Source organism: Sarcophilus harrisii, chromosome 3 (assembly GCF_902635505.1).
Source record: "Sarcophilus harrisii chromosome 3, mSarHar1.11, whole genome shotgun sequence".
NCBI lineage: Eukaryota > Metazoa > Chordata > Mammalia > Dasyuromorphia > Dasyuridae > Sarcophilus > Sarcophilus harrisii.
The window spans coordinates 157,053,947-157,081,767 of NC_045428.1; the positions used below are offsets into that span (position 1 = coordinate 157,053,947).

A 27,821-nucleotide genomic window follows, 5' to 3' on the forward strand; every position below is an offset into this window, starting at 1 on the left:
AAAAAAAAAAACCCTTCATATAGACAAGTTGAAGGCATCAGAATTCCAGTTTAAAAAAAAATGACCGTCACGTGCTCAAGAAAATTAAAAAACTCATATATACTTCTTAAACATAAATATATGCAAATTTAAAAAACAACACTTTTTGAACAAATATTTAAAAATTTGAATTTTAGAAGAAAAAACAACCCAAATCCCTGCTTTTTAATCTAAAACTATTTTCTCTAGTTTTAAAAACAATTTTAGTAGTGATAGTACTTAAATCCTAATTGTTTTAGAGGCACAAACCTGAGGATTAGAATTTAAATGTCTATTTGGGTCCTGTAAATGATACCGTAAAACATGAATACTAAAGCTATAATCATTCTATCATTATAAAGCAGAAATTTATGAAAATAGCCATTAAATATTAAATCACAAGCTTATTTTAAATTCTATATTAAAGGTATAAACTAGAAGAAAAAATCAGTGACCTGAAGTGTTACTAATCTGTTAACTGACGAACAGTATTTTTAAAAACAACTTAAAAAAAAAATTACTTAAACATATGAATTTAAGACTTATTTTATTCAGCAAATTGATATATTTACACAGTGGGGAATGCTGGTTGGATTTAGTCAATGTAAGAAAAACAAACTGAACAGAGACAATACTGAACTATATATATATATATATTTATATATTTATAGCAGAGTTGACCAACTGATTCCTTACCTGTATCAGGAACATCAAGCGCAACAGTGGAACAGTATCATAGGACACTGATTTAACAATACACCACATTAAGTCCAGTAATACCCTGGGAATTTATCAATGCAATTACCAACTTTTCCCTTTTTTTTGTGTTTTTTTTTTTCTTAAAAAAAAAAAAAAAGAAAAAAGAAAAAAAAAAGTCAGCAAAACCAGCATTATGGTCTAATAAACAGAGTATAACTCTGAGGTGAGTGGGTCAGTAAAAACCTTATCAGACCATCCACAATTTATATAGTGACCTGATTTGCTTCAGACCACTATTACAGAATTAAAATGGGTGAAAATATCACTCTTTAGAAGACAACAATGATCTGATAAGGATTTGACTTAATGGAAGTTAAAAAGGAAAAAAAAAAGTTGCAGAGCACAGCCCCTATTAGAACAAGCTAACTTTCCAGATTTTCCAAATTAAAAAAAAAAACAAACAAACAAACAAACAAAAAAAACCACTTCAACATGAAGCTACCATACAAAGTTTTTCCATTTCTCTTTGTAAAAAGTTCAGAGTTTTCAATTTAATCCTGGGTGGTTTTTATTGAGAAGGACAGTTTTGGCCTGGACTTCCCCTTGCCCAGGATAATTTTTTGCTCTTCTTTTTGCTGACGTTGTCTCTCTTGTTCTAGTTTCATCCTTTCCTCATGAATCTTTCTTTGTTCTTCAACAATTCTCAATTGTTCTTCAGCCTGTAAATTAAAGTACAAAGTAAGAACTCTATATTGCACTCATTTTCATATAAAACTTTTTATTCCAAAAAATACTGAAACATTAAATTAGCTTGCTCTATTTACCTAAATATCTATCTATTTATTCATCTATATCTGTCTTTTCTTCTTGGGATTCTATATCTATGAGGGACAAATAAGCTAAAAAGCAAAGCATTAAAAGATTAAGTTTTAAGAAAAGGTAATTAAAAAATATTTGTTAATTGCTGACTGAGGGTATGTCTATTCAGCCATCAGTAAGATCCTGTTCAATCTCCTATGCCTTTTAAAGATCAAAGAGGTTCATAAATTTTAATTGAGGCATTAAAAGAACATAAAAATAGATTAAATTATTTATCAACAATGATGAAATCATTGATCTTTCAAAGTACTCTGCTTAAATAAATACATCTTAATAAATCTTAGGAAAAAATTGTTTTGCCCCATTTCTGGTTCACCCCTAAACTTCCTTTAAAAAAAAACAAACAAACAAACCAAACCAAACCAAACCAAACAAAAAATCCAAACCTATTTCCTGTTTAAGGAACATGAAAATCATGAAAAGCCTTAGCTTATAAACTCATACTAACTTCTAATGGGCACAATGCTGCAACTTCATTTTATTATTGCATTTATTGACTTGCTTAGCACAATTACCACATTTGTCAAGTTATTTCAATTTTCCTTTACCAAATCCAAAGCCTTTACTCCTCAGTATCTCACACTACTTGCAATCTTGGCAGAATCCCCCCCCCCCCCCAATTCCCCAATGGAGTAAGAAGAGTGAGTTGATACCACCTTGAAAAAGAAGTATCCTAATTTTCTATTTTTTCTTTCTTCTCTCTCTGAACAAGCAATATCCACTCATCTTCAAGGCCAATCTATTTATTCTTTACTAGGATAATCTACTTCTGATTCCTATATCCTAAACTTCTTGACATTCTTTGCAGTATTTCATGCTAATAATAACCAACTCCTCCCCCCCCCCTATATATATATACACACTACAAAAATTTTATACTAATAATCAATCCTCCTTCCCCTCCATACACCCCCCCAAAAAAATTTAAACACTCCCAGCTAAATCTTCTACAAAGATTTTGTTTTGAAATAACGCTATATTACCAACCACTTATTGATCAATTGTAAAATATAAAATGCAAAAAAAAAAAAAACAAAAAAAAAACCCAAAGTCTATGTGGCCTCTCCTAATCTTAATCCCAAACTTTAATTTTGTGTACTTAGTACTCACAAACACAAATCCACACTAGCCAAGTGCTCTATTCATATACATCTACCCCCAACTACCCCCCTGGTATTCCTTTAGTACTTGCTTCCTTCTTTGACTACAGAAATCCTATGGACCAAAGTCTACTTTAAATTCTGCCTCAAAATCATTGATCACTTTCATAAGAGCAGTAGTGATGCTCCTGATCATCCAATTATAATTATACTTTATTTATACAATTCAAATGATACTTGGCTCATTCTTCTTCTTAAGGTAGTTTTGTATCTCTTATCCAAATAAAACTGTAAATTATTTAACATTTTTAAATTTATATATTCAGTGTTACGAGTACTAGATTTATTGTCCGGGGGGGGGGGGGCGGGCGGGGGGAGAGAACCTTTCTTTGAACAGTATTTTTTTTCCCAATTAACATATGTAAAGACACTTTTCATCTTTCATTTATTAAGATTTTGAGTTTCAAATTTTTTCTCCCTCCCTTATTTTTCCCCTCCCCAAGATAACAAGCAATCTAATATAGATTATATGTGTACAATCACTTGAAACATATTTCTTATTTGTCATGTTGTCAAAGAGAAATCAGAAAAGGGAAAAAGAACACAAGGAAAAAAAAAAACAAACAAACAAACAAAATACAGTGAAAATAGTGGGCTCCGATCTGCATTCAATTTCTGTAGTTCTCCCTCCAGATGTCTGCCCTCTAAAATTAATGGAACCTAAATAAAATAATAATGGACCACTTTTTGCTTTTCACACATCAAACTTTTGTAATGATCTAAATGATAAAAACAGGAATAAAAATCACAGCCGAAATTATTAACTGAAAAACAACGAAACCAAAACCCAATGCAAGACTTCCATATCCATCCAAATCCATTCACTTTTGAAATGGAGAGCCACCAAAAAACAAAAGCAGGAGAGAGCACTCACAAACTAGGGAAAGAATTACCACAACTAAAAAGGACATTCCTTTAATGGTCCCTAATTCTCTAACCCTGTCCTAATCTTAAAGACTTTTTGTCTTTATGCCTAAACAGATTATAATTTGAACAAGGTAATCTAGTGTATATGTCTAGGCAAAATCTAATGTATCAGAGCTGAATGTCAAATGTTCTTACCTCTTTCACATATCCTAAGCCCAAGGAATATAATTCCTCCATTTCCCCCTTTCCCCCAAACCCAACATTTGCAATGTAAGAGTTATTCAAATATTTGGTGAGTTATTGAAGGACACTGTTGAGTGATATAGATTTAGTTAAGTCAGGAAACATGTATGAGTTACAATGTCCCAGTTTTGTTACAAATTAGCTATGTGATTGGGTAAACTGTTTAAACCTTCAACGCTATATTTCATTATCTATCTATAAAACAGTAAGTCTGGGGCAACTAGGTGGTGGACAGAGCAACAGTCCTGAAGTTAGGAGAACCTGAGTTCAAATCTGACCTCAGATACTTAACACTTCTTAGCTGTGTGATCCTGGGTAAGTCACTTAACCCCAATTGCCTCAGCAAAAACAAACAAACAAACAAAAAACAGTAAGATCAAGAACTTGTCTCCTAAATATGTCAAAAGAAAATATAAATAACATCCTGGGGTATGCATAAATAATAATAATTCTTTTCATGAAGATAGATAAAACTTGAGATTAAAACAAAGGAAATTAAGACCTTTTTAAAAATATCATAATTTCCACATGAAGTATCTTGGAGTGGTGGAACTGATGTTCTAGATTCATAACACATTTCCATTGTAATTAGGGTAAAGATTTTAGTCCTTGAGTCTCAGGTTCTGAATTAATTAAATGCAAATAATAGTGACACTCAAATGAGGGAATGCACTATAAATTATCTTGCAAACTAAACTTTCAAGTCCTATGTAAATGTCAATTATTAATAAATTCATTAAAAGACAAAGAGAATGAATAGCACTAACATTTAAATTTACTCATGAAACTCCTATGTTCATATAGCTTTAAGTATAAGAGTTCCACTGAACTATGGAAAACACTCTAAGTCTATAATTCTGTGAATCAATTTTCAAACATGGTCTATAACCAAAGAGTCTCTATTTAACAAATATTTTGGTTAACTGTGTTTAAGAAAAGTAAAGAAAAACCACTAGACTCAGAATCCACCTAAAACCTAAACCTCTGCTCTCAGAGAATTACCTTCAAGAAACATATTACCAATATTCTGCTCCCTTTAGCTTCCAGGGATTCAATGTCACTCTTTATAGTGGAAAGGGGACATAATCTGAATTCAAATTCTGCTTCTGACATTTACTATCTGCCTAAAACATATCTAAGTTATCCAACCTCTCGTCCTCAATTTCTTACAATATAAGGTCAATGGCCTCTGGGATTCCTTCTAATCTTAGATCTATAAACTCATGCTTCACAATTACCTCTCCTTCCACCTTTTCCCTCAATAAAGTTAAGTGTACAAATTAAATTCAACAAGATCAGAGGTTGAATATTTCAATTTCTCTATGCCATGGAGATGACTTGCCAAAGCTAAGGCTCGGAGTATCCTGATCTTTCCAATACTTGGTGGCTTCCCCTTGTTAAGAAAGTATAGTGACTTGTATCCCAAGATTTTAGAGGTAGCAGCTTCTGTTTTGAATTGAATAAACATTTATTAAATATTCATCTACAAGGAATGTTGCTATGTGTAAAGGATAAAAAAGAAAAACAAAAAAAAATCTCAGTAATTCCGGCCCCACAAGGAGCTCAATTTCTGTTTCTTTACTCTTCTGTGGGCTGTGACTTATGCCTGCATAAGTTACACCTATTCTTCTCTTGGGCCCAACACCAACAAAACCCCTCTTGGTTCCTTCTAGTTACCTTCTGGGATCTGAGATGAAATCACAGAGGCTGTGATACTAGCAACAGGCATCTCTTCAAGATTTAAATTATTCACAAATTCTCCATTTTCTTTTCTTTTTAAATATAATATACTTAATCTTACTTCATGTAGTCTAGTCATCTGCTCCCTTCAGAAACTACTCTAGTTGTGACTCTGACAGAGTCTCATTGAATTCTCATGGTTATTTACTTGATATATATTTTAAAAAGTTCTGAGAAAATAAAATACTTTTTAAAAGTACAAAGCATTGCAAAAAAACAAACAAACAAAAAAAAAACTGGAAACTGCATCATCTTTCCCCTTTCTTACCAATGAGAACCTCCAATAGAGATTCTTCTGCTACACACAGTAGTTAGGAAAAAACCTTCAAAAATAAAATCACAGAACTCTCAGTTCAGCTGGCATCCAATATGCCATTTAATGTTAAGTTCATGTGGGTTTTTTCCTTCCTCTAAAGGACAGTTTACAGATAAACTAATCTGTTTAAAGAAAATCAGAAAACTCTTGGAAGATAGGGAAGAAAAATAACTTTTATATGATAGCAACTTTAAAAATTAGCTTTTCATAGTTTCAAGCTGTTCATAGTTATTATTTAAAAGCATACCATTAGTTTTTCTTAAAGGTTTGGATCTAAATAAAAAAAAATAATAACTAAAATGTTTCTATTTTAAAAGATGAAAAACAGATCTTTGAGCAACCAATTTGGACTTTTTGCTATTCTTTTTTACTATCACTATTTACTATTCTCCTACTGGGTATTGTTACCAAAAACTTCTAGACAAAATATGTAGGCCTTTCCTTATAGTTTAGTTAGGAATCTTCAAAGACTTGCCTCTAAGTCACTTTTATATTCCTTCAACCTTCTCTCCGAGAAACCAATGATCTTCTATGAATGGTTGCTAATTTAATTTCTTGTGGCATATTATTGTATCTCCAAAGCACTACTGCAGTCCCTATTTCTGCAATAAGGATATTCTGGGAAAAGTGAGATCATAACTCAATTTTCCAATCAACTTCTAATACAAGAATAGGTTTACTTTAAAATGACATGAAAAAGAGGTTCTAAGCACATTTAAAGTACTTAAAATTCTTAAGACTCATAAATCTAGAGCTGGAAGGAACCTCAGAGGCTAAAGCTAATAATATCCCTATTACTTTGAGGAACTCCCAGCAAGTTTTTTTAAATTTTTATTTTGATGTGGAATATAACAATTTATATTTACCATATTAGAAATAAAAACAGCCTCGTAGTTATCGTTTTGGCATCACGGAACCCCGAATCACAATAATTACTGCCCTATATCATGTTAATCAAAGTAGTAAGAGTAACTTGAATCTTCCTTTACTGGTTAGGGAACTACCTACAACTAGCTCAAACTACTTGCTTACCAAATGCAACAACTAAGACACAAATAAAAAAATTTTTTTTTAACCAAATGATTTGGAGGTCATGTGACAAGAAACAACATCAAAATATTCAATTGGACACAAACTCAAAAAGGCTAACTTCATTCCCGTCACCAACCCCTGTTTATAAATAAAAACAATGGGAGAATCATTAATTTTGTGGGATGTCTGCCTCTTCAAAAATTGGGAACTGATAAAAGGCCATCCATCAGCAATAAAATGAAGCACTAAATTCCACCACTTCATACCTCAATTCTAAAGATATAATGTAAACTATGCCAGATGCTTTCTTGAAAAATGAGGAAATCACTTGGGTATTTCAGGATTTCTCCTTTTCTATTACTCTCACATTACCATTTATTTTTTTCCCTCCTCTCCTAAAATTCTATTTTCTCTTTCTCTTGCGCTACCTACCTCCAAACTTATCAAACTTGGAAGGTACCTCAGAGACTATCTTGTTTAACCCATGGTCATCTAACCTTTAGACCCCAAAGTGAAGGGAAGCCAACCACCTCCAGTTAAAGTGTATTAGAGTTCTGGACAACCCTGTTATAAAGTTTTCCCTTTCATCTAGTTGGATCAAACAAAAGTCCTCTTTCTCATGAAAGCCTTTCAAATGTTTAAAGAAAGATATATGTCTCCCTTAAATCTCTTGTGCAGAGTACTCATGCTCTTAGCATCCTACTCTTAGATCTTTAGCATTACCAGCATCCTAGTCACTCTCCAGCAACTGCGGATAATAAATCCCTCCTAAAGTGTGACAATAAGAACTGATAAGTCAAAAATTTCCTGTATGCAGAACATCACTATATTTTATATTTTATGTGTATATTTAATTATGATTATATAAAACAACCCTAGGACTTATGCTTGGCAAAATGTGGTTCAGCTGATTTATAAGATTTAATACAAATTCTGGTGTTAAAAAAAACAACGAAAATCCAACCCAGTATTTTTTCTCCCTAAAAACGTCCTATAACTCAAGCTGTGTTACTCTTTACCAAAATGAATTAATGTTTTGCTAAAAATTTAAATGGTACATCTACACCATCTGGTTTCTCATAAGTAAAATGGAAACAAGGCTTTTATCCCCATAATAGTTACTGTGAATATAACATAAAATCAAATAAAATCTATTTAAGAGTTTTGAAAATTCCTACTAAACTGGAAGGTTTTTAGTAAAAACACTTTAAGATTGAGTTTATACAAACTCAATAAAAAAGTAAAAGGTTATAAATCCAACCAATTGTGGGACAAAGGCTAAAAATTAGGAGAAAAAAACAAAACTGGGAGGAATAGTATTGTAGACAGTTGGGTTAAAAAAAAAAAATCAAATAAAGAGAGAAATTGATGACCTCTCCTAGCCTTCATGGTACTTATTTTATACTATTTTTCCTATCTTCACTACAAATTGCAATTCTAATACCAAACAATTTGTAGCTGTTGGACTTTGGGCCATTCATTTAATTTCTCAAAACCTCATCTCTTTCATTTGCAAAATGGTTATTACTTGTATTTCATAAGGTTACAGTGAGGAAAGCATTTTGTAAACACTATATAAACAAATAAGAGGGCATATTACGGGAACACAAATTTCATTTTCTGAATGTTTATGAATCGTTGAGGCATTTAAATTTCCAGGACTAGAGAATACATACAGATCAAAATTTTTACATTTTCCCAATGCCAGCTTGGCCTGATGACTAAAAATGCCATCATTTTGACTTGATAATTTTAAGAAAATCTAAATATATGAAAATAATAAAAAATAAGTCATAAGAGCAGTTTCTCCATGTGTATTTTTATCTTTCTTTGTGGTCTTATCTTTTTACTCCTAAGCTCACCAGGCCAGAAACTTCAGGTGAGTGGGCAATTGAGGTTAAGTGGCTTGTCCAGGGTCACACAGCTAGAAGGTGTTAAATGTCTATGGTCAAATTTGAACTCAGGTCTTCCTAACTTCAGGGCTGGTGCTCTATCCACTGCACCACCTAGCTGCTCCCGCTGTATCTATCTTTAAATACAATAAAACATACCTCAAAGTTTTAGCTATTTACCAGAATTTATGATAAGATACATAGGCATTAATTTTAGGCATGGCAGTTTCCAAATATACTTGAATATAGGTCAGAAATCAAAGATTCTTATAGTGACTAACATCTATTTTTTAGTTTTCTACTTAAAAATCATTAAATGACTTTACCCTTCTTTGCTTAGTCAATTAAGACATCTTTCAAGGTTCTGTTAAATCCTACAACCTTTTTTTTAAAACAACTCTATCCTGGTAATTTCTTTCCTAGAAACAACTGCAGCATTACCAAAAATATTTAAACCTTGTACAGCAATTCTGAGTTAAATAATGTTGTCATTCAATCATGTCTGACTCTTGACTCCAAAGTCAGGCCCTTCTATCCTCTACCATCTCTTGAAGTATGTCTAAGTTCATGTTTATTGTTTCCAATATACTGTACCCATCTCATCTTCCGCTGTTCATTCTTCCTTTAAATATACCAAGTCCAATTAAATTGGAAATTCATTATAATAATGTATCTCAAGATGGAAAGGTATTTAAATTTCAATATAGCTTTTAAAAATCTACATAAAGGTTCTATTGACTATCTATTTCTATTGCCCAGTAATCATGGATCCTTGCAATTTCTGACCCACCCCTTTCCTTCTCTACCATATGGCTAGTTACTAAATGGGTTTTGTTTTTTAAACATTTAGTCAGCTTCCTCTTATTATAGCCAGATTTGTATTTTTATTACTCTTTTCTCTGGACTACTATACTTAATGCAACATGTCTTCAGAGTTCTTAAACAAGAGAATTTTTCCCCTCTACTTGAGATTTTGAATATAATACAAAATATTTTCCCATTTAAGATTTTGAATAAATATTCCAAGAATCTAGAACATAACGCTTTTACTGATTAGACCAAGTTCTGCAAATATAGTTAATTCCTTAACTTCCATTTAAAAAAGGAAAAAAAAAAGTGGTTTCTTACAGTTCTCATTCTAGATCTAGGAAATTATATCATTAGTCCAATTTAGATTATACATTTTGTTTTGCTAAGCAAACCTCAAATTTTTTTTTTTTTTAAAACAGAAAATTGTCACTCCACACACATCAAAAAGACTATGTCCTTCATGGAACTCTACCACCTTTACATAAATGCAAAGGATGTAATGTGCTGAACATGTAATTCCACTGATACTTAAAAACCTCCTTCAGAACTTCTAAAAATATTATAAGCATAGAATTCATTGCTTAATATAAAAACTTGTACACAGTAGGGGCTTAATAAAATTCTTGCTGAGTAAATCAATTATGTACTCTCAAAGAGACTTCAGAGAGAATCTAATGTTATCAGTTTATCCCATGCTTAGACTACACTCCCCAATCCATCTTCTAGTATTTGCATCTAATTATGGGCATAATACACCACCTACCTAACAAGGTGTAATAGACTTCTATCTCATACCCACTCCCATCCCCTCACATCAGTTTTCCCTAAATGGCCACAAAACTGTTCCTATTATTTGATTAGACACATGTGGCTTCCTGGGCACCTAAAGGCTAATAGTCCCACCCATTTATGATTGTTCCTAGTCAATATCCTCTCTAGCCCTCAGTTCAATTGTGTTGCAAAATGGAGAGAAAAGGGAAGGGGGAAGGAAAAGGGAAGAGAAGGGCTGGACTAAATGACAAGTAAGGCCCTTTTTCAACTCTAAAGTACTTAGATATGAAATCTACCTTAATTTAGGTTAAACATCCCCAGTTCTTTACCAACTAAGATTTCATATTTCAATTAATTCACAACCCTGTACACTTTCCTCTAAATAATGCTCCTACTTGTCAAAGTCTTTTTTAAGGAGAGGAAGAATCTTCATTATCTTCTTTCTGAAAACTGTATATACATTTTGGGGGAGTTAGATCTTATTGTTATTCATATTAACCTTGTAATACAATAAAAACTCCAAATTTTTTCAAAACATGCAGTTATCTAAATATCCCAAAGGAGGGTTCCTTTCAACTGCAAAATACAACCACTTTAACATCTTTTCTCCAGGTTAATCTTTCTTAATGAAATCTCCATCCTAAATTGGGCAGTTGTAACTCAGTACAACTTTCCATTTATCCACATCAAATTTCACTTAGATTTAACTGACATTTCTATACTAAATCTCTATACTAAAATCAAATTCTATACTAAATTTGGCCATTAAATGCGGCAGCATAGCACTGAATTTGGTTTTCAGAAGACCAGGATTCTGATTATGCCCCAAATATTTATTAGCTGTGCAACACTAAAGTCATTCAATTTTCTCATTTATAAAAACTGTACTGATTTTAAATTGTGCAAGTATGTGCTTTGAAAACTTTCAAATCCTTACAGAATTGTCAGCTCAATTATCCATAAAATGGCTAATACAATAATACTTGTACTAGCTATCTCACAGGATTGTTAAGAGCCTGAAGGCTTCCTTCAAATATCTATTCCTTATTTTTCACCAATCTTTGTATACCCAGCACTTAGTTCCAATTTCTCATATATAGTAAGCATTCAAGCAAGCTTGACTGGGGCAGCTAGGTGGTAGAGTACCAGGCCTAGAGTTAGGAAGACTCATCTTGAATTCAAATCTAACAGCAGATACTTATTGGCTTTGTGACCCTGGGAAAGTCACTCAGTTTCCTCATCTATAAAATGAGATGGAGAAGAAAAATGGCAAAGCACTTTAAGTATTTGTGGTAAGAAAGCCCCAAATGGAGTCACAAAGTGAAAATGAATGAACCACAAGAAGCTTGACTGACTGACTTGCTCACATGGTCTCTAAACCCATTTCTCCAGCAGACAAAAAGGATACCTCCACTAAAAGGATATATGCACTATCAAACTAAGCTTTCCTCAAAACCATTAAATTCCCAGTGCCTTGTATAGGGACTAGTTAGTACAGGAGGCATTAATCTTGTCCACTGTTGATTAACTTCTACATTAAAGTCAATGGCACCATCAATCTCAATAATCTCTAACTTTAGAATTATCTTTTGTGATAACAAACAGCCAGCCAGTCAGTCATTTCACCCTGCTAGGGTAGCAATTTCTCAACTTCAAGTTCATCCTTTTACTTTCAAATTCCAACTTCTTATTACTTACCATGCTAATACTGATAAGAGTAGCAGTCTTCTTATATAGATAGGATAGGACATAGACCACCTAATATCTATGACATTAAATCCAAATTCAATCAATTCAACAGGTAATGTTGAACAAGTGTGTTTCAGATTGTTCAAGCTGACATTTTAAGACTCTCAACTGACTAGTTCGAACCACATCTCCCCAACATTCTCTTGGAATTTTCCAATAGTCTCTGATCTGACTAAGTCCTTTTCACCTCATAAATAGCCTTTTCCTTTTTCAACTCAAAACACTTAATTTACATCCCTTCTTTTAAAACATTTTTCCAATCTCCCAATTCAAACTAATTCTTGACTATCTTCCATAAAGCCCAAATTCAGACTGATTTCCCACTTTCTCATAAATGAAATCACTTTTTTTCTCATTTTAAAAACACATACATCCAATTTTTATTCATGTCTTTCTACTCAAACAAATCATAAGAATTTGGGTAGTGAGAAAGAGCAGGAATAGTATCTTATTTTTTAAAATAAGTAAGAGCAAATATTTAAGGACTTTAAATGCTGAAAAAGCTCTTAAAGCAAACTCTTCTCCCTTCTGATTTCCATGACAAAATAGTAATCCCAAAGGAACATATCTGGGGAATCAGATTTGGTGTATAGCTAAGTTCCGATTAATGAGAATGAATCCCCTGAAGTACTGTAGTCACATTATTTGAATTTGCACTGCATATTTTCATTGGGCTGGAATCAGTTACATTTTTTACATGATTGTAAGTTCAAAAATCACCAATTCAAATACATGCAACCACATGAAAGCATTTATCATTCACAATAATCTGGACCTAGTTATCAATAAACAAAGAGTGCTAAAGTCAAAAGGATCAAGGTTCAAGTCTCAGTGCTGTCAATTACTAGCTCTACAATTTTAGGAAAGACAATTTCTGCATGTATGAAAACATTGGATTACATGATCTCTAAAAGTGCCTTATATAACAAACATTTTTCTAACTTAAGGACATTTCCATATTTCTTTTACTTTATTGTAAACTCAAAAGAGGGAAACTTGGAAAGAAAGGATGCACTCGAGTCACAGCCTTCCACACTCCACCTACCCCAAAAAGCAGCAGAACTAAGTTCCTTTCATGGCCAACAACAATGTAAATAAATGTGCCTTTTTCTGGATTGCTTTGGGTTCAAATTTCAACTCTGCCATTTAATGGTAGACTATGTGTGTACTCACAGACAAGAAACCTAAATTCTTAGGGCCCCAATTCTTTCATGGCACAAGAGTTGAATTAGATAATTCTAAATTCCCCTTTCTGTCCAGAGACAGGATTTCTAACTTGAGCCTGAGACTGCCTTCTCATTTCATCACAACTAGAAATTTTCTATAGAAAATAGCCTTTATATGACTAAAAATGAATGGATTATATTTATAATCCTATTGTTCTCACAAACATTCTGAAAATCAGCTTCTAAAATCTCAATATTCAAAAGATAGGAAATATTGTTTCTCCTTAAGGATTATTTTATATGGAAACTTCTATTAAAAAGTTTATTAAGACTCAAATGATCTATTTGACATGTATTGGTCAACCTGCCATTTGGGGGAGGGGATGGGGGGGAAGGAGGGAAAGGGTTAGAACAAAAGGATTTAAATGCACCTGTCAATGCTGAAAATTGCCTATGCATATATTTGTAAATAAAATCTATTAAAAAGACTCAAATGATCAAATTACAAAACAAATGAAAAATTGAAACTCTTTGTGTCCTATAATTAATAAGTTAATTAATTTTGTTCTATGCTTGATCTTGAATTACACATTACTTTTGGGAGGGAGAAGAGCTTTAAGATTCTTGGACCAGGAGCAAGCTAAAACCTTAATGAACATGCCCCACTTAAGGAACTTATTTATGTCTTTAAAGAGGCATCTGGCAGCACATTGATAAAGTTTGAGGTCTGAAAGCAAGAAGACCGAGTTCAAATATAACACTATACATTTACTACCTGTGTGACTGGGCAAGTCACTTTATCTTGGTTTACTTCAGTTCCTTCATCTGAAAAATGGGCATAATGCACTCATCTCCCTAGGTTACTGTATTATAAAATGCTCAGTACAGTGTGTGGCACATAGTAAATGCCATATAAATGTTGGCTATTATCATTATCCAAGCCCCTAAAGCCAACTTGTTCAAATGTATCAACTCACAGGAAGCAAATTTACCAAAACAAAAGCCCTAGAGTTACTTACAACATGCCATAAGCAATCTTTTCCTTAATGAGTTTTTGAGGATTTTTAAAGTACATACCAGTTTGGCTTGTGCGTCTGCAATTTTTCGATTATTCTCTTCCAGTATTCGTTCTAATTCCTCACGTTTTGCACGCTCTTCCTCCTAAAGGGGAGGACATGGTAAGATGTTAGAAAAATAAAGTATTTTTTTATTTGTGCATCTTTACTAATCTTCCTCTGAACTTTTTTTGTGAACTGACTTACAGGGCAGCTTTATAGCCACCTTTTTTTCTGACAAATGGTAAACTGTGCAGCCACTAAAATTGGTTCTAGTACTAAATTTAAATCATCCCTCCCAGTCCAAACAGCAACCAACTAAACCCTCCCTAATCATAGATTCCTGATAGTTATTACTAATACTTTAATCACACAAATCAACAAGGACAACTACAAAACTGGATAGTATTTACCAAATTAAAAAAATAATATATAAAATATAAATAAAGTGAATATTTGTCTCACCAATTATGTATACCTACGTATTCTTTACCTATACTCCTTTAATCAGCATTAAAAGTTGAATATTTACTGTCTTGTCCAGTGTCCTGCAGAGTGTGCTCCTCGGCTGCCATACGCGCCAGCTTCCTCTTTAAAATGATTTGTACTGTTAGCTTGGCAATACCTGCATCAGCAGCTCAACCATTTATAAAGAAACAACATACAAGGAAGGCTGAGCTGAGGAATGCAGATGTTTATGGTAAGAAGGAACAAAAAATGTAATTCATCATTCCTAAGGCAAACAATTAATAAGAAAAATACATTTACTGTTAGTGAAAAATACAAATGGTAATCCATACTTCATGGAACTAAGGGCTTCTTCCATGGGGAAAATGGACTTAACATTCAGTATGTTGACAATTTCTTAAGGCAGCTTAAATTGTCATCTACAGTTTGAACTGGAATTCAGGAATCCAGGGGAGGCATGGTCAGGAAATAAAGTTCTGTAATTTATTTTTCTTGGAGAATTTAATGAAATTTTGTTATGCAAACTATATGAATACTGCATGATGGTTTGGGCAGTGTTCAGTTTACAGCATACATGATTTTAGTATTTGGAAAGACTGTCAAGAGGATTGTGTCCGTGTGAAAAAAAAAAAATTGTTAATATGAAACAAAGCAAGCACATGAAGAGAAAAAAAATCTTACTATGATTAGTAACTCGCTACAAGACAGCACTATTACTCCAAAAATATCTTATTAATAGCACTGATATATACCACATTTAACAAAATTTATGCACATAAACCCTATGGAATTAATTGAAATACATTGCAAGCACAAATTATGTGTTTATTTTGGCAAAGTTGATATGAAAAAATTTAAAATGGCTTTTAAGTTAAAAGCAAATGGGATTTGGTATTCTATTAATCTGTCTGTAACCAGAAAACATCAAGATTAAGAGTGACTATTAGTCACACAAATTTAAGAACAAACTACTATAAGGTTTCCTGGAGTAAACAATCATTTTTTTTTCTGCCAACTTAAGTGGAGTATCACTCAGTGCTGTAGTTTGCCTTGAAAGCCTCAATGACTTTATTTAGAAGTTTTAGAAATCTGGAGTAATTGGTGCAGACAAGCCATAGAGACTTCAGTAGCAAATTACTGTCTCACAGAAAGACATTTTCAACTTCTGCTCCAGCTGCTGATAAAACAAATCATGTGTTTAGCTTGACTCCAGACAAGGACAACCTGTTCCTTCATAACTCTCTAGAGAAAAAAGGAGTTGTTAGTAGATACTAAAAAAATGGATAATGATCTGGACATTTTTCCTAAAAAGATTCTTTGAAACACATTAGGACAGTGGAGGGCCTTAAGGATCAGAATGCCAAGAATTAATCCATTGTGTTGAGGCAGGATTTGAAGTTTTGTTTTTTTAAAGGGAAAAAAGAAGAATAAGAAAACCTATTTGTCAAAAGCAGGTGCTGTCGCTCAAAGCTGGGCCCTGCTCTTTTTAATCTGACTGAAGGCAAGAAGCCTCTCACAGTCTAGGTAAGTAGAATGATAAAACAGAAAAGAAGAATACATAACCACAGGTGGAGTTTAACCTTTTCCCTTCACCAGTCTCCAACCCTCCTCTCCCCCCGCCCCGAAAAAAAAAAGAAAGGATTGGTTGTAGGTCCTGCAGCCATGGCAAAAGTTTCAAACACTTCTCAAATATGTAGGCCAGTTCCATTAAAATCAAGTATCCTTGAATAGGTTTTAGGAGAATAACTGTTTAAAGCATCAGTCAGCTCTTCTGAATAAGCTAAAAATTAACTTCCGCAGCAATGCAAGTTTATATGAGAAAGGAATTAGATAAGTCTGTATTCCATCTCTTTCTGAACTGAGCAGGAGGCACAACCCAACACTGAAAGTTTTGCCATGGACTGTCTCTACTTTCCAAACGACCGAGCGTTACCTCTCTAGCTTTTTGTGCTGCAAGCTCAGCTTGTCTCTGTCGCTCGAGTTCTTCGAGCAACTGCTTTTCCATGATGCGCTTAGCTTCTTCCACCCTTCGGAGAACTTCTCGCTCAATTTCATCCTTCCTTTTCTCCAATTCTTCCTCTACTCGTTTTGCCACAAGTTCTTCCACTCTTCTCGCTGTTTCTTCCTCAATAAGTTTCTCTTCTATTTCCTGTTGTCGACTAGCAAATCAAAGCAAATAAAACATATAATTAAAAAAAATTTCTCAATAGTACTTTTCAGTTACTTTTTCCAACATTCTTTTTTTATAAGATTGAATTCCAAACTTTTTCTTCCTCTCCCTCCTTCCCTCAACTTCTCTTCCCAATACAGCAATCAATCTCATGTCATACATGTGCAATCATAAAATATGTAATTTAAAAATACAGTGGCAGTGCACCTAAACTTTCAATTGTAATTTGCTTTTAATTCAACAAAACAAGGCAATTTATAACTTCATAGCACTACAGGATTTATAATATTTCACTTGAAACAACAGTCCCTTACAACAGATATGTAATAGGATACAACTATTACAGTTAAGGGAAATGAGACTCCAAAAGGTCACAATATAGCTAAGTATCAGAAATATGATTCACATCCCGTTTCTAAAGCCAAGGTTTTTTTGCTTCAGCATTGAGATCAAAAGAGTATTTTATAGGTTATAGAACTAAAAGGGATATTAAAAAGATTTAGTCCAACCTGCTCATTTTACAAAGAAACAAGAGAGCGAAATTCAGCCACTTTCCTGGGTCACACATGAGCTACGAGATGGGAGGAGTCAAATCCAAAGAAATTCTGAAGCTTTTTTTTCTCCTTTTGCTGAGTTAATTGGGGTCACACAGCTAGGAAGTGTTAAGTGTGTGAGACTAGATTTGAACTCAGGTCTTCCTGATTTCAGGGCTGATGCTCTATCCACTGACCCACCTAGCTGCCCTTGAAGCATTTTTATTTTAAAAACCTCACAAAAGAATTCTTCCACAGAATGTACTAAGCAACATTGAGATTTCGTATAGGTATGAAGATATCATATAGAAATTAAAAATTAACAAACTCAGAAAAACCAGAAAGGAGGATGTAGAATCAAGATCCATCTGTGCATACTGGATATAGTTCTGATTAGATGGCTGCCAAAGAATAGTAGAAAAAGTAATGTATTTGGATATGAAGGATCTCTGACATAATCTGTGGAACTTTTGAGCAGAGCCGTTTGGCCTTTGTGGGTTTCAATTTCCTTATTTGTAAAATAAAAGGGTTGGATGAGCTCTCTATGGTCCATTCCAACTCTAAATCAAGATCCTATTTAAGTTATTTGTTACTATAAAATAAAAGGGTTGGATGGGCTCTTTAAGGTCCATTCCAACTCTAAATCAAGATCCTATTTAAGTTATTTGTTACTAGTTCAATAAAGGAACATCCTCTGACTTCCATACAGTTTTTTTCTTATCCCTGATAAAACAGAAAAAAGCAGAAATAATTGGCATAGCTATTTTATGCTAAATGGTTTTTGCCAAAATTAAAAGGTGTTTGTCCGTTTGTGAAACCTCAAGAGTTACTTCTGTCAACTACAAAGAGACCCACAGAGTGGGTTAGCAGAGAACGAGGAGGGAAGCATGGACATTATTTTTTGCCCACATTTTTACCCTAAAATAAATAGTGTATACTAAAAATCAACGGAATTAAAATGGGGGAGGGGAATCAAGTTTTCAGAAAAATTTGTCTCATAAAACACCTCTCTGAACTAACAAATTTTAGTCTGTATCACATAGCAAATAATCTAGCCAATTCGCCACTTGTGATATTAGAATTGTGATACCAGAAAGATATTTACTTTTGTCTTGAAAATTCCTGTAGGCAGCTAGGTAGCATGGTAGATAGAATACTAGCCCTGGAGTCAGGAGTTCCTGAATTCAAATCCATTCTTGGATACTAGAAATTTATTAACTGTGTGATCCTGGACAAGTCACTTAACCTGATTGTCTTTTAAGGGGAAAAAAAAAAGGAAAAGAAAATTCCTTACAATTTCAATAGAACTTAGGATGGCAGAAGTTGTGAGTTAGTACTCCTTTTGTAATTTATGAAAATGCCAATGCTCCTTCTTCATGGATCTAGTATAATAATGTGGACTTACTGGTTCTGAATGTTATCTATATCCTGCAGCACAAGTTCTTAATGAGTGCTCATTGATGATTCTCATTTACAAAATACTGAATGCCTTTTAAGAGCCATTGTATCTACTTTGTTCCTTGACTTCTATCTCTCAAAACCAAGTGTTAAATTATGGAATATTCTACGTTTTTGCCCCCTCCCCCCTTTTTTCCATCTCCACTTTTCTATCTTTCTTCTTAAGAAGCATTCTACACTAGGAAATCAAGTATTTTCTTTGTAAACTATAGAAAGGATGGTGGTGGTTTACAATTGGATGGATTCTTGGAGATAGTCACTAGGACCATAAATCTAGAACTGAAAATTATTTCTGAAACTATCTATTCTAACTCTCACATGACTTTACAGATAAGAAAAATGAGGCCAAGGGAGAATGAATTTCTTGCCTTGAAAAGAAAACATAGAAACTACAACAATGTATTTAAGACATGCCAAGGAACATGAAGGGAGGGAGGGAAATTTGGTAAGGTAGCAAAATGGCAAAAGACAATGGAAGCTGATAAAATTGTAATACTTATTATTTTCAGGGCTAATTTCACTCCGAAATGGGACAAAATACTGACATGTGCTACAGTAAGAACTGGGTAAAACAAGCAATATTGGACAGAATCCACTGGGTTTAGTATGGTAAGTTTATACAATACAGTATAACTACAACTAAAAAAATCAAGTTTAAACACAGTGTCATTCTTATTATTTTTCTTCCTTACATGCTCCTTCAATCTTTTGTTTAAAGACTTTTTACTGTTTTACTTAACAGATTTACAAGTATGGGAGAAAATGGATGAAAATAAAAGTGAGTCAAATTTTCTATTTTAGAGGCTTCCACTGGGGGAGGAAAAAGACTTAATAGGACAGGTTAGTAGAATTACTAGTTACAAGGAAGTTTTTGAATAAATAATACATTTTTTCATATCACCTGACAAATAAGTTGTGCTATCATGGTTCTGCTGGTGTTGTGGGTATAAGGAAGAAAATCTTTTGATTGACCAAAGACAGTCAATTAAGTGCCTACTAGATGCCAGGAACATGTTAAGCAATAGGGATACAAAAAGACACAAAAACCAGTCCCTGCCTTCAAGGAGCTTACAATCTAATGGAAGAGATAGCGGGACAATATGCAAACAAGTTTATATAAAGACATTAGAGTTAGGAAGGATTGAATTAGGTTTCTAGTAAAAAAAAAAAAAAAACCAACATACAATTTTAGTTGGGACTCAAAGCTAGGGAGGTCAGGAGATAGAGAAGAGGAAGAAAATCAAGGCTTGAAGTAATGCATAAGAGTGATAGCACCATCAGATAAAAAAAGAGTATATTTGAGAAGTGTTGCCAAAAATGAAATGAAACTGGCAGGCCTTGGCAATAATTCGGATATGAGGAGTTAGGCAGTGGAGAATTGAGGATGACTCCTAGGTTGTAAGCGTAGAGGATACATAGGGAGGATGGTACTGCCTTCTACAGTAACAGGAACAATAAGGTTGAAGTTGTGGGAGAATTTAAGAAGAAATTAGATGAGTTCCATTTTGGACACACTGAGTTAAAGATGTCTACTGGACATCCAGTTCAAGAGATCTAAATATTAGTTGAAGATATAAGACTGGAGTTCAATAGATAGGGTGAGAGAGGAAAGGGTAAAAATGAGAATTAGCAGAGATTAAAGTTAATTAAGTTATTAAATAGATAGAGAAGCTGATAAGATTGCTAGCGGAAACAATACAGAAGAGAACCCAGGACAGAATCCTGAGGGACATTTATGGTTAGAGGGAATGATTTGGAAGAAGATCCAGCAAAGAAGAAAGAAAAGAAGCATTAAGTAGGAAGAGAACCAGTAAAGAGTAGTATCCTGAAAACTTAACAGGAAAGAAAACTAAGAGAGAATGATCAACAGTATTAAAGATGCTGTGAATGTCTTTGAAAGACAAAGTGAGGTCAAGGAGAAAAAGCCTAGATGTGGCTTCAAAGAGATGAGTAACTGAAGAATAAAGTAATTTCAGGAATGGTAAAGTTGGAAGCCAGATTGTGAAATCAACCTATCACAGACAATCTTTTCAAGGAATTTTCTTGCAAAAAACAGAAAGGATTGAGGAGGAGAAAGGTTGGAAGATTCAAGTGAGGGTATTTGAGGAGACATGGGCATATTTGTAGAGTACAAGGAGAAATTGAAAAATAAGAGAATGGGGAAAACAGAAGGAGGGAACTATTTAGAGGAGGGAATGGGATCATTTGAACAAATAGAGGGGTTTACCTTGACAAGGAATAAGACCACTTCATCATGTGAATTAGGGTGAATGAGGAGAAAAGTGGCACAAAACTTGAGTAATAAGGGAAAGAGGAGAGAAAAGGGAGTAGATAAAGAATGTCCTCAATCTTTTCCTGTAGAAGGCAAAGTTCCCAGCAAGGGAAAAAAGAGAAACCATGGAAGGTTTGAAGGATAAAAAGTTTTAAAAGAGTCATTATGTACAGCGGAATTGCAATATAGGAAGCATAGTTGGATTGTTTAGTAGCAATGAGGACCCAACTGAAGCTATGTAACATAAATGCTGATATATGAAATGCTGATGTTCATAATAGTTAATCCTGAGTTCTTAAAAATTACCTATGATAAAGGACAGCTGTTGCATAGTGAAAATTCAAAATATACTTTAAGAATATGAAATAGCAAAAGGCATCAAGGCAAAAAAGTAGCACAAAACCATATTTAACCTCTTTCTAACCTGTGATTTTTTTTCACCTGTTTTAAGTTTGAGGATTGAATGAAATGACTAAATTTTAAATACTAATTCAATGAATTCCTGTTGTGCAAAATATTTCTATTTCTTGATTTGGAATGAAGCATAACTCCAAAGGGATCCATAAACAAAGCCCTAACATCAACGAAGTGGGAATGCAACAGTAAAAATATCCTCAAAAACTAAACCTTCCTTCAGGTTAAGCTGAGAAAATAATTTTCTTACCTTTAGGTAGCCTATGACTTTGAAATTATCTTTTAGGGAAGTTATAAAAAGATCTCAGTACCAGTCAGGGGGAGGGCAAAAAGTCCAAACCTGTATTAACCTACTATGATCTGCTCTCTAAATAAATGGAAAATATGCTGGCAGCACTTAATAGATGCTTGAATAACTGAACTCTTTAAAAACTCATCAAATTTTTAAAACTACAAGTTTTAGTTCATAAATGTCTAAATGAATAAAGATATGATAAGTCAACTTTCTTATTCTGATTAAACTTTAAAGCACATATTTCACAAAGATCTATCAAATTAAAAAAAAAAATCCAAGGCACAACCAAAATATCGTGTTGTAAAATGGCTTAGAGGCCAGCCTGCTACAAAATGAATTCTGTAGACAAAGCACCAATTCTACAATGTCCTAATTTGCCCTGTGTCAACCAGCTCTAATCTAAGCTTCTAATGCTTTAACTGAACCTGAAATCTCAAGGCCATTCATTCTTCATAACTCAGTTGCACTTGCTCATAAAACATCTTTTCAATGGTAATCTTTGGCTTCTTTTGGAAAACATCAATTCATTGGATAATGTAAGCTCCTTAAGGGCAGGAACTGCTACTTCTCCCTTTTGTCCTTATATTTCAGTCCTTAGTACAGTCCCCAGGCACATAGATGATTAATAAATGCAGATTGGGGGGTTAGGTGCTCTAATTTAACTGGATCATATCATGCTGGTTCCACAGTTTTAGATGACAGACTACATGCTAAAAATAGGCTGCAATGCTACCCAAAGGTTAGGCATGTCCTGTTCAGGGATCACTCACCTATGCTTAAGAAAAAGACAGGGCCATTCTTAAATTCTAATGTTATAAAGGACTTATGAATGGACAAACTCAACATTTTCCTGTCCTATTTTTAGGTTATATATAGGTCTTATGATTTTCAAAAAATTATAAAATTCTGCTCTTTCCCTCTCACTAGAAAAAAATTGGAGTAAAGCATAAATTCTATTCTCCAGACAATGCTGACCAGTACCAAATGGTATATTTTCACCATGGTACACGGCTACCTTCAAGTTTTACTTACGCATAATAAATGAAGCTATCTTTCCCTTCCAATAATGAATAATTACTGTTTTATCTTGGACATGTTATCAGTGTCTGTTTTCCTTTTAATGTTGTTATCTTCCATTTACTGTCTATTTTATCTCACCATTTTTGTGTTATTTCTTGATTTTTACATGAAAAAGCTGCTCTTTACTATTAAGAACTGTCAAAGTTATTTGTCCCTGCCTAGCAACAATCAAAGCATATCAAGCTGATTTTTCTTCTCAACTATATTTACTAGTGCGAGGTACTTAAGGAGTAACTGGTTTTTTCTTTCTTAGTAAAATTCCCATCTTTACCAGATACAACTCATAAAAATCTTTCTCTTTCTGAAACTTACCTCGCTCTCCTGGACTAGAGCCAGAAACACATATGACTATGTCAGTAGGTAAGGAAAAAATACTGAAGACAACCTCATAATTTAGAAAATAAAGGGCTTATGACATTTTTAGGAAGTCCAGAAGTATATGTTGATATTAAGGCTTCAACAAAGCCTAGACTTAAAGGATCTACCATTACTGTGATAGAAATGGGCAAATGCAAGGCTGTAAGAGGGAAGAAATGTAGACATCAGTGGCAGAAGAGAAGAGGAAAAAAGTAGCTAAATAAGATAAAAAAAAAAGGAGAGCTATGGTAGGGAATGGCAATTGCATCTCTACAAAAATCAAGTAATCAGCAAAAATCTATTAAATGACACTCACAGCCAAGTTATTTTTAGAAAATAGGGATACAAAGACAAAAAAGTAATGCAGTCCTTGCTCTTTTGGGAGCCAACAAATGTATAGAGCAAACAACACAATATGCACTTATAGGAAAATAAAGTATTATGTGTTTATATGTATGTATACATGGCAATTCATATAGGATTTGGAAGAAGATACTAATAATGGCTTCTGGGGTTCATTAGTATCACTACTGTAAGATAAAATTTCATGTAGGTCAAAAATATTTGTAGAGCACTAAGTAAACTTTAAAATGATTTAAAATGCAAGTTATTACTATTGTCTACTATTGTCTAGTAGTATTGTCTACTACACCAAGAATAAGCTCTCAGGAAAACAAGAAAATGTATATATGCATATGCATATTCCAAAACTTCATTCAGCACATGGCAAGTCCAAAAAATTTCAACAACTTTTGTATTCATTCTCCCAAACCTACCATTAAATGTAACTTCAAGGTTTCTGTCTAAAGACACACTCAGCAGTATTAAGAAAAAAAATCAAACAAGGGTAAAAATGGGTAAAGTGGATAGTTCTCTGGCCTCTAGTTTGAATTAAAATCTCTGGGCATGAGTTATTATTCAAGCAAAAACTCTATATTCCAAAATCAAAACTAGCATTTAAAAATGGTTTAGATCATCCTCAACATTTGAATGACCTTCTATTAAGAATTCCTGAATTAACTAATTTTATGTGAACAAGTTTAAAAGGCAGCATGGGGCAATTGAAACAATCCTGGATATGGAGTTAGTCACTTGTATTGCAATGAGGGCTCTGCCACTTCTTGTCAAACTTAAGGTAAGTCACAACCTCTTTTGGGCTTCAGTTTTCTCATATATGTAAAAATGAAGGGTCTATACCTTAATATTCTTGACAAATTATACTAGCTTTATGATTGGGACCATTTTCAGCTATATGAACTTCAGTTTCTTCACAAGTGGGAAAAACAATATTCACACTATTAACTTTTAGTACTGCTGTAGGAAAAAAGTTTCTTAAATCATTAAGCATTAATGTGTGTTACTAGCTCACACATTCAATGGAGGAAGTAGTCTGTTTTGTGCACAAGTAGCCAAACTCAAATGCCACCTCCAGAAAGACTTCCCTATAATAGCATAATTTAATATAACTGTTTATTTACAAAACATTTCTGTCCCAGCAATCCTGTGAAGTGGTAAAGTGGTCAATAAAAGGGAATGAAGTTCAGAGAAGTGACTAGATTTCAGATCACATAGCTAAGAATACAAATTCAGATTCCAAAGCTCTTCTTACTGCAATATATGGAGTTCTCTCTTGTTACCACTACTCACTACTAAGTGCATAACAATCTTGTCTCCTTATATCTCACAAAGCACCACTTGTACCTTTTATATACTTAAGTATTTATATATATATATATATATATATTAATGTTTGATCTATTTTGTATTTACCACATACCCTTATTAAACACCATTTTATAGATAATGGAACTGAGGTTAAAAGAAGTGACTTTATTCAAGGTTATTAAATATTTATATGTTTATAATAACATATAATAATAACTGTTTAAAGTCAGAACTCACATGAAGATTTTCAGGTTCCAAGCTTTTTACACATTAAAAAACTCTGCTTCTTTTCCTTACCTTCTTCACATCCTTCACCTTCATCACAATCACCAGAATCATTTGTACTTTTCATAGGTGGTTATGTTATTATTTTGTGCTTTTACATTATCTTATTAAAAGCCTCACAAAGGCTGGAACCCCATCTCATCTATAACTTGGCAAGAGTACTATGCACACAGTTGAGTCTTTAAAAATAGGGATAATTCTTGCTACAAATTATTTTACAGAGTTTTTAGAAGGCACTGTCACCTGAGCACAATACAAATGAAAGTTTACCTCAGATCAAATTGTTACATTCTAAAGGAAGATTAACTTACTTTCTCTTTCCCTTCATAGATATGGGCAGTAATATAAGAACGAAATAGTTTTGATTTTTTTTCTCTTTAAAAGACCACAAAAAGAAAGCTCTTAGAAAAAAAAAGTAGAATAAAATCTTATTTTTGAAAGTTCAGATGATCTTCTCATGTGGATGAGAAAGGAGGACAAGCTCTTAGAAAATTTTTTGAGGAGCTTTTAAGAGTTTGCTATTATGGTGCTACTAAAAGTTTTGGCTTTAGGTTAAAAAGAAAAATGCCATGGGTTGCAGTCCTCTTCTATGATTCTTCCTTAAAAGTTCCAGTAATATGCTTATTGGCTAACAGCAGTGCCAGTTATGTTATCTGATAATGCTTGTTATATTTGTACATTTGTTTGCAATCCAATTTTGCTCAGTAATGTGCATGTAAATGCATGCCTGAAATAAATGTAAACACTAATAAAAAGGGAAAAAAAAGGAAAAAATCTTTAAAAAAAATGTAGACAGTATATGTTTCACCGGCATAATAAAAAGAGTAGACAAGATGCCTTCTAAGGTCCCTTACTATTTGTAATTTCCCATCCAAAAGTATAATAATCCAAGATTCAAAACACCCAGTTGAGCAATGAAAGGTTTTATCTCCCCTCAACAGAATAAGTAATCATCCAGTATAGAGGAAAAATGTTTTAGTTTGCTGGGTTTCACACTGCACCAGTACATCTCTTCCCCCTCTTCCCCATTCTTACGCACCCGGGCCACCCTGAATATAACAAAATTCTCCCCCAAATGTCCCCGTGAGAACAATATTTCCAAACTAAAATTTAGTGCCCGACTGGGCCTTTCCCCACATCCCGGACAACCTCATTTGCCCGCCTCAAAACGGTTACCCCTCCCCCACTTCCCCTGCCCTCCCCCTGAACTTGGGCCTCCCAGCTCCCGCCCCTCCTCGCGCCAAAAAAGCTTTCTCCTCTCCAGGCCTTTCCTGGCCCGCACCACATGCTTCCCTATTACTCCAATCGTCCGTGCGGGAGGAATCCTCTTCCCACATCCTTGGAGGGGTGTCTGTGTTGTGTGTGGAACGCGCCATCCCCGCCTTCCTTCCCCAGCCCCCCTTGATTCATTCCCTTCCGCCCTCTCGCCCACCCCCAGTCCCTGCCGGGGCTCACATTTTTCGCTGCCGCTCGAACTCTGCCTTCTTCTCCTCCTCCTCGCGTTTCTGCTTCTCGTCCAGGCTGCTCCGCTTGCTCACCGTGCGCCCGAAGATGTCGATGCGGTCCGGGGGGGACGAGGCGCGCTCGCGCTCCCGCTCGCGGCGGGACACAGCTGCGTTGGTGGAGCGCGAGCGCGAGCGCGACTCCCGGCGCCGGTTCCTCTTGCTCTCCCGGGACTTGGAGCGTTTCCGAACCCGTTCCTTGTCCCGGGACCGCGACCTCGACCGGCTCCGCTTTTTGTTGTGCTTACTGCTCTTGGTGTGCTTGGAGCGGGACGAGCTCCGACTCCGGGACCGGCCCATCTCCGCGGGCCGACTACGCTGTTGCCTCAGCCGCCTTCGCCTGCGGGCCCCTCTCTCCTCGCCTCGCTCTCCCTTACTTCTCTCTTCCCGCTACCTCTGGACTCCGGCTGAAAGCTCCGCCGAGATCGCAAGTCCGGGAGCGGGCCCGGTAGGCCTTAGACCGATCTTCCGTGTTCACAACGGCCACCAAGGGCTTCCCCCCCCCCTCAGACGCGAAGGCCGCAGCTACAGGACTTCCCTAAAATGGCAGCGACGGCACCGGCTGCCCTTCCCACAATGCAATGCGTGGAACCAGCCGTCAGCTTGGCCCCGCCCCCTTCCGATTATTGCGGAAGTAGCTGCGAGCGTAACGAATGCTTTCGGCTATTTCCGGGCTCTCGAGCGGAAGTAACTATAAGGGTACCGAACCCTTAGGCTGCATATTTCCTAGTGTTGAAGCTCAGCGGGATTTTAGTGCGGTCTCTAGAATTCTCAAATTAAAAAGCGTCATTCCTTAAGCCCTTAGCAGATCCAGTTTAGATGCCGAGGGAGAGAAAAGAGACCCACAGGCCTGCATATGCAAATTCCCACATCATCGTTAATTACATGTGAGCAGCAAGCAGTGTTTGCCGAGCCTCGGTGTGAT

The 27,821-nt window shown here is 34.8% G+C and overlaps 1 protein-coding gene across 2 annotated transcripts; it reads right to left on the bottom strand.

Moving 5' to 3' along the window:
- Window positions 1–548: 548 nt before the first annotated feature.
- ARGLU1 (arginine and glutamate rich 1) lies at window positions 549–27,432 on the bottom strand. Of its 2 annotated transcripts, XM_003765744.4 has the most exons (4): window positions 26,850–27,432; window positions 16,799–17,024; window positions 14,420–14,503; window positions 549–1,436 (listed from the first exon to the last, which is right to left on the bottom strand). In XM_003765744.4, exons 1-4 carry the CDS (start codon window positions 27,194–27,196, stop codon window positions 1,269–1,271), a joined length of 825 nt encoding a protein of 274 aa, XP_003765792.2. In that variant the 5' UTR covers window positions 27,197–27,432; the 3' UTR covers window positions 549–1,268. The 2 variants fall into 2 exon arrangements, 1 of the variants encoding a protein (XP_003765792.2); XR_004232846.1 differs by lacking the exon at window positions 549–1,436 and having other exon boundaries at window positions 14,449–14,503; window positions 14,930–17,024.
- Window positions 27,433–27,821: the final 389 nt, after the last annotated feature.

Coding starts and splice junctions, on each gene's coding strand:
- ARGLU1 (XM_003765744.4), bottom strand. CDS start 27,196: ATGGGCCGGTCCCGGAGTCGGAGCTCGTCCCGCTCCAAGCACACCAAG. Junction 17,025..26,849: donor TTCGAGCGGCAGCGAAAAAT/GTGAGCCCCGGC, acceptor TTGATTTGCTAG/TCGACAACAGGAAATAGAAG. Junction 14,504..16,798: donor CAGCACAAAAAGCTAGAGAG/GTAACGCTCGGT, acceptor CCTCCCCTTTAG/GAGGAAGAGCGTGCAAAACG.